This window comes from Cannabis sativa, chromosome 4, assembly GCF_029168945.1.
Source record: "Cannabis sativa cultivar Pink pepper isolate KNU-18-1 chromosome 4, ASM2916894v1, whole genome shotgun sequence".
NCBI classification, from domain to species: domain Eukaryota; kingdom Viridiplantae; phylum Streptophyta; class Magnoliopsida; order Rosales; family Cannabaceae; genus Cannabis; species Cannabis sativa.
Window position 1 is genome coordinate 79,586,262 of NC_083604.1, and position 7,978 is coordinate 79,594,239.

At 34.4% G+C, this 7,978-nt stretch overlaps 1 protein-coding gene across 1 annotated transcript; it reads left to right on the forward strand.

Moving 5' to 3' along the window:
• The first annotated feature begins 1,047 nt into the window (after positions 1–1,047).
• LOC115712844 (110 kDa U5 small nuclear ribonucleoprotein component CLO) lies at positions 1,048–7,704 on the forward strand. The gene is made up of 11 exons (XM_030641233.2): positions 1,048–1,276; positions 1,929–2,684; positions 3,057–3,125; positions 3,310–4,500; positions 4,642–4,740; positions 4,839–4,997; positions 5,159–5,244; positions 5,337–5,535; positions 6,098–6,208; positions 6,498–6,704; positions 7,301–7,704. The coding sequence occupies exons 2-11, from the start codon at positions 1,941–1,943 to the stop codon at positions 7,397–7,399; spliced, it is 2,964 nt and encodes a 987-aa protein (XP_030497093.2). The 5' UTR covers positions 1,048–1,276; positions 1,929–1,940; the 3' UTR covers positions 7,400–7,704.
• The last annotated feature ends 274 nt before the right edge of the window (positions 7,705–7,978 follow it).

Here is a 7,978-nt window from a genome sequence, read left to right on the forward strand (position 1 = left end):
CCTAAATTATTCTTAAAAAATATATTTTTAAACTTTTACTTATAAAAATGAATCTTAAAAAATCAAACTAAAATTATTGAAAATTTAATAAATAAATTAAACAAATTAAGATTTTTTCGAAAAAAAAAATTAAATTTATTTATATTTATAAACTCATATTTTAAAAAAATAAAAAATATAATTAAAAATTCAATAAAAATATAAATCTATTTTGAAAAAACGTTAGAAATTAAACTAAAAAAAATGTTATGTTTACTTAAACAAATCTAGATTTTGGAGAAAAAATAAATTTAATAAAAATATCTAAATGTATTTTTAATAAAAAATAAATAATTTTTAAATTGCTTAATTAGTTTTAAAATTTTAATTTCTTTTTTAATTTTTTTAATCATTCGAAATAATTTTTTTAAAATCTAAATTAATTTTTAAAGATTTATTAAAAAAAATTAAAATCGTTTTCATTTTTATTTTGAAGGGTACAATTTAATAGTTGTGAAAGTTAAAAGGACAAAATTGTTAATCAACAAAAATACGTCAATATTTAAACGGAATAATGCGACGAATTTAACAGAAGGACTAAATTTCTATAAATGCAAAAGTTCAAGGAGAAATTCTTAATAAGCCGTATATTTTAAGGAACAAAATCAGTATTATCGAAAGTTCAGAGGGCAAAATTGTTAATTATTGTAATTAGCAATTTTTTCCCCCGAACTTTGACATGTACTAAATAATGCCCCTAAATTTTTTTGGTCGTTAAAAATTCCCCTTGAACAATTAAGATTATTAAATTTAAGGACTTTTATCTAATTTTAATAAAAAAATTCTAACATGGAGGGACATGATTTGGTAGATATAAAAGTTTGGGGAGCATGATTTAGTACCTGAAACAGTAAAATTGAATGAAATTAGATAAAAGTCTTTAAATTTAACAATCTCAATAGTTCAGGAAAATTTTTAACAGCCAAACAGAGACATGATTTGGTATATGTCAAAGTTCATAGAAAAAATTACTAATTAGCCTGGCTAATTTATGAATGTTCCCAAACAAAGGATTAGAACTATTTTATCCCAGTGTCCAAACACCTCTCCTCAGCTCTCGCTTCACTCTGTCACACACGAACACGAAGCCGCCCCTCACTTTTCCATTTTCTTCTCCGCTTCTTGCCCTAGTATTCCTCGGCGTCGCTCCTCCTACTCACGGTGGTAGTTTGAAGCTCTCTGCTCCGACATAGCTCTCAACGGAAGCTTCTCTCCTTTCCCTGTTCCGTTTTTTTGGGTATTGGTCCATCTCAATCTCCATCTCAGTTCCAGAACTTTATTTTTATAGCTTGATGTCGTTTATGAATGGCAGCTCTCTGTTTTGGTTACTACTTCTTAGGATTGAACAACAAAACACTAACGAGAGTGCTCTCTGTTTGTTTTAGGGGATTTGTGTATTGTCTATGTTGTTGTTGTTGTTTTTTCAAGCGGGGAAATTTGAATTGATAATGGCCTTCTTACTGTTCGACGAAATGCTTAAGCGAGACTTGTGTAATTGCTTTGTGAATCAATTATATGACTTGTTGAGTCTGTAAACGTGAGATTTTTAGAGTTGCCTGCTTAATGTTTGATGAAATGCGTTTATCTGAGACTCTTTCTTCCCTAATTTGCTTTGTGAATTGGTTTCTTTCGTGATAGTCATTACTTCTCTATCTTGAGATTTGAGGTTTAGTAGAAGAAATTTCCCACCTTCATCCAATGTGTTGGGAAGTCTCCTACCAGGTTTTTCCTGCAATTATTTTTTCTCGTAGGTTGATTGGCTGAAACAAACCAATTTAGCTGTAACACTGTATTAGGAACTAAGGCATTTAGTTTTGCAAGATTTGATATTACCTAGTTGATGATTTAATGGCTACATTGTGACACTAATTGCTTTTGGAACTTGACAGATTTGAAACAAAATGGATGATAGTCTCTATGATGAGTTCGGGAACTATATAGGACCTGAGATTGAGTCTGACCTAGAGAGTGATAGGGATGATGATGAAGATCTTCCAGATAGTAGGCCTGGGGAAGATGCTGCGGCATCAGATGGTGAAGATGCTGCTGCTGCTTCCAATGGGTGGTTGACTGCCTCCAATGATATTGATATGGATAATCAAATTGTCCTTGCTGAGGACAAGAAGTACTATCCTACTGCAGAGGAGGTTTATGGTGAAGATGTTGAGACATTGGTTATGGATGAGGACGACCAACCTCTCGAACAACCAATTATCAAACCTGTCAGAAATATCAAATTTGAAGTTGGGGTGAAGGATTCTTCAACTTATGTGTCGACACAATTCCTTGTTGGTCTAATGTCGAACCCAACTCTTGTACGAAATGTAGCACTTGTTGGGCATTTGCAGCATGGGAAGACAGTCTTCATGGATATGTTGATTGAGCAAACTCACCATATGTCAACGTTTGATTCACATAGTGAGAAACATACGAGATACACTGATACAAGAATTGATGAGCAAGAGAGAAGGATATCAATCAAAGCAGTTCCAATGACCCTTGTTCTCGAGGATAGCAATTCTAAATCCTACCTCTGTAATATCATGGACACCCCTGGTCATGTCAATTTCTCTGATGAAATGACTGCTGCCTTGAGACTTGCTGATAGTGCTGTCTTGATTGTGGATGCTGCAGAAGGAGTCATGGTAAGTCCCTGTGTCTCTCTTCTTAGTTTTCAACTTCTCAGTAAAACAAAAGTAAAAAAAATGATACTCTTTCAAAATCTCTGTCTCACTACTATAGTATATATCTTTTCTTTTTTATCTAAATTTTACACAAGTGCCAACATGACATGTTTTCAAATTTAAAATGCCCACCCAATGACTTTGTGAAGAGGAGACTGGATTTTTTTACATTTGGACTTATTTGAGGAGTTGGTTATTATTGTGCTATAACCACTAAATTTTTTTTGGAAGAAAAGGCCACTATATAATAATCTTTTCCATTGTAGAAACAATGAAAACATTGATTTTTTATATTATTATTTTTAAAGCCATTTTGTTCATATTTATGCACAGGTAAATACAGAGAGGGCTATCCGTCATGCAATCCAAGACCGCTTGCCTATTGTAGTTGTAATTAACAAGGTGAATTTTTATTTATTCAATGTTCGGGCTTCTCATATTCATATATTTAGCATATTGAGTTATGATTTATCTTCTGTAAGAAGTTTGTTTCCATACGCAGTACCCTTGCATTATCGTTCTGTTTTAATTTTTGAGAGGATTGCTTGGACTTACCTTGATATTCATATTACTTTCTTAATTCAAGGTTGACAGGTTGATTACAGAACTTAAACTTCCTCCAAGAGATGCTTATTTTAAGTTAAGGCATACTCTAGAAGTAATCAATAACCTCATATCTTCTGCGTCGTCCACCGCTGGTGATGTCCAAATCATTGATCCTACTGCCGGAAATGTTTGCTTCGCTAGTGCTACTGCTGGATGGTCATTCACTTTACAGTCGTTTGCTAAATTATATGTGAAACTCCATGGAATCCCTTTTGATGCTGATAAGCTTGCTAGTCGCCTTTGGGGAGATTTTTACTATCATCCAGATACGAGGGCTTTCAAGAGAAAACCTCCAAGTGGGGGAGAAAGATCTTTTGTTCAGTTTGTGCTCGAACCCCTTTATAAGATATACAGTCAGGTGATTGGAGAGCATAAAAAGAGTGTCGAGGCAACTCTTGCCGAGCTTGGTGTAACTCTTAGCAATGCAGCTTACAAATTAAATGTTAGACCTTTGTTGAGACTGGCATGTAGCTCAGTTTTTGGTTCAGCCTCGGGTTTCACCGACATGCTGGTCCGTCACACTCCTTCACCTAGGGAGGCTGCAACTAGAAAGGTTGATCATATATATACTGGACCGAAAGACTCTTTAATCTACAAGGCTATGAAAGAGTGTGATCCTCTTGGTCCTTTAATGGTAAACGTGACAAAACTATATCCCAAGTCCGACTGTAGTGTATTTGATGTTTTTGGTAGGGTTTATAGTGGCACAGTTCAGACTGGGCAAACTGTTCGTGTATTAGGTGAGGGCTATTCACCAGATGATGAAGAAGACATGACAGTTAAAGAAGTGACAAAATTGTGGGTTTATCAAGCTCGAGATAGGATACCTATAGCTGAGGCTCCTCCTGGTTCTTGGGTTCTCATTGAAGGAGTGGATGCTTCAATCATGAAAACTGCTACTATTTGCAGTGAGTATTATGACGAAGATGTATACATCTTTCGACCTTTGCAATTCAATACCCTTCCGGTAGTGAAAACGGCGACCGAGCCATTGAACCCTAGTGAATTGCCAAAGATGGTCGAGGGTCTTAGGAAAATCAGCAAGAGCTATCCTCTTGCCATTACTAAAGTTGAGGAATCTGGAGAACACACAATTTTGGGTACAGGTGAACTGTACTTGGATTCTATTATGAAGGATCTAAGAGAACTCTATTCTGAAGTTGAAGTCAAGGTATATATTTTCTAATGCTTTCGTCTTTTTGTGTGCTTATAAACTTAGAATTTTACTCCGAATAACTTTTTTAAAATTTTATTTTCCAAGGGTTTCTGTTTATTATGCTTTCTCACTTAGGTTCGATTCCAAACGTTGTAGGTGGCAGATCCTGTTGTGTCATTCTGTGAAACAGTGGTGGAGTCTTCATCTATGAAATGTTTTGCTGAAACACCCAACAAAAAGAATAAAATTACCATGGTAGGGGAAATAATCTGATCTATATTTCACTTAAGCACTACTGAGAATCTTCTAATATATGTTAATACAATCTTTAAGTTATTCTTGTATGATTTTAGATTGCAGAACCACTGGAGAGGGGACTTGCAGAGGACATAGAGAACAGTGTTGTAAGCCTTGATTGGCCTCGGAAAGATATTGGTAACTTTTTTCAGACAAGATATGAATGGGATGTGCTTGCTGCACGGTCCATATGGGCATTTGGTCCTGATAAGCAGGTTAGTAATAAATCCCTAGTTAAAAATGATAAAGGAAAAAAGGAAAAAGAAAAAACACGCGGACATGTATTATGGACGAAATCTAAATTGCATTTATGATGTTGCATGTTATCATCCCCAAGTCTTGTCTCACTACTTGCTTTTAAATGGCAAACATTTAGGGGCCTAATATCCTGTTGGATGATACACTTTCAACTGAAGTCGACAAGGGCTTGCTAAATGCGGTCAAAGATTCCATAGTACAAGGGTAAACAAAATAGTATCTTAAGTCTTTCTTTTTCCCTGATCTCATTTTTGTGGATTCCTTGCCTACTAACAACAATCTGATGATTTTGACAGATTTCAGTGGGGTGCTCGTGAAGGACCTCTCTGCGATGAGCCAATTAGAAATGTAAAGTTCAAGATTGTTGATGCAAAAATTGCCCCTGAGTCATTGCATCGGGGATCTGGTCAGATCATTCCCACAGCTCGACGTGTTGCTTATTCATCTTTTCTTATGGCAACCCCCCGACTTATGGAACCTGTATATTATGTGGAGGTAAATGGTTGCTGTGTTGATATCATTCGAAGAACAAAAAAAATGTTGTTTACTATTTTGTCGGCTTGTTTGGTTTTCATGAAAACAATAATTGTGAAATATCAGTTTGAAAATTTTATGATTATAAAATATTGTTTTGAAACTGAAACGTAATGTTTTTAAAAAATATATTAGTTAGTTGTTTAAAGATATATAGATGGAATAGAGAAAATAACAAAATGATGTTTTCAATTGTTATGGGGGACTTGGTGTGTCTCTTTCATTGGAGATTTTAGCATTTATCAACACAACCCATAAAGCATTTTCATGTGTTACAAATGTTTAATGTTTTTAAATTCGTGAAGTTACCCTTATAAAAAAAAATTGTGAAGCTATTTTCAAATCCTAAATCAATCAACCATTATAATTTCAACCGAGGTATGAATGTCAAAACTTTATCTAATTATAGTTCTGTCGATACCGGCCAATATGTCAGTCAACGTGTTTTTCATGAATTTCTTACCACGTGGAACTTAGTATTTCATTCTTTATTTTGTGATTAACTTATGATGCATTGTTTCAGATTCAAACGCCAATTGACTGTGTCTCTGCAATTTACACGGTCTTATCTCGAAGGCGTGGGCATGTTACATCTGATGTTCCTCAACCAGGAACCCCATCTTATATTGTCAAGGTTGGTTACCAAATTTTGTCATAGAGTTACAACAAGTAATTTCATGCTCCTGCTTCGGGTATTAGCATGAGCATTGAAGCTGGTTATTGATGTTTGCTCAGTAATAGTCAACAAATTGTAAAGTTAGGGACCTGTTGTAGCTCCAAGTTTTGTGTATAATATATGTCGACCTTTTTCATGCCAAAATACTTCTTTGTGGTCCTGTGGGAGTTGATATTAATGAGTTCTGTTGATTTTAGCTGATTAGTTTCTCTTGATTTATTTTTTCTTATATTCTTCTGGATTTCAGGCATTTTTACCTGTGATAGAATCATTTGGTTTTGAGACGGACTTAAGATATCATACCCAAGGACAAGCATTCTGCGTATCGGTTTTTGATCACTGGGCTATAGTTCCTGGGGATCCCCTTGACAAGAGTATTGTCCTGAGGCCACTTGAACCTGCTCCTATCCAGCACCTTGCTCGTGAATTTATGGTGAAGACAAGGCGTCGAAAGGTATACTCATACGTCTCTCTTCTTTTCATGGAGTCATGATTTTTTGTATTCTTTGGTCTTTAAATTTAGAAGATAGCTTTACCCAAGAGGGGTTTCTCAAACAATCAGGTCTCTGGTTTGCTCCCATAATACTTGAAGTCTTTTGAGTCTCTTTAGATACCTGTACCGGAATTGTTATAGTTTTTAGTTAATTATTATAGATTGAGGAAAAAAGTTCAGTTTCAATAAAATTACTGAAATAAATTTAGGGGGCAGATTTCTGTATGCATTTGACCTTAAATTAAGAGTTTACTGAGGAAGTAGTTCAAACAATTTGTTCCCAAAAATGTCTTACATTTGAGTCTATTGTAGGTACTTAGCAATTTGTTTTAGTTTCTTAATCACCAAATATTGTAAGGTTTCGCAGAGACCTAGTTTTCTTAATCACCAAATTTGCTTTACCTTCCAAGTTCCATCCTAGGTTGGTCTGCACTTCCTTATTTGTAATGGGGGCTTAAGCCCATAATCTTCAGCCGTTCTAAATTACCGAAAACGAGGAATGATATCCAAGTTCTAACATATTTCATGTTATGATTGAAAAAAAATAAATCTATTAGGGAATGAGTGAGGACGTGAGCATCAACAAATTCTTTGACGAGGCAATGATGGTGGAGCTGGCTCAGCAGGCAGCTGATCTACACCTGCAAATGATATGATAAGTTCATATTTTTGGTGTTTACTTTGCTTATAGCTAAGTTGCTGAGGATAAAAGGGGTTGGTTTTAAGACAAAATTGACCTCACTATATAGTGTCCGTTGAGATTGTAGTTTAGACATCTTTGCTATTTGCCCTTTCTTATTTCGTGCCTTTGTCATATGCGATTTTTGTAAGTTGTAACCCAAAAGGAAATGTACTTAAAATTTGTTCTTCTTAGTTTTGTAGCTTTTTGTATCCTATTTTGATTATATCATATGATCTTTAATATTATCTTTAAATCAATATTTATGACTTTATGATATCACTACTGAGATCAATGATATCTGTAGATATTTCAATGGAGAATCCACATCAAATGTTTATTGTATTACAATAATGACATAATCAAAGAGTAGCTGTCTTGAAGTTGAAACACTAGGTCACATCAATAATAATGTTAGGTGGTATTTTTGGAGGTAATAGAATGGAATAAAAATGAAATAATTTTTATTTTATTCTTTAATTTGGTTGTATTTTAAAGTATTAAAATATTATTTTATTAGAATGTTTTTTTTTTACTATTTTAGTAGAATGATTAT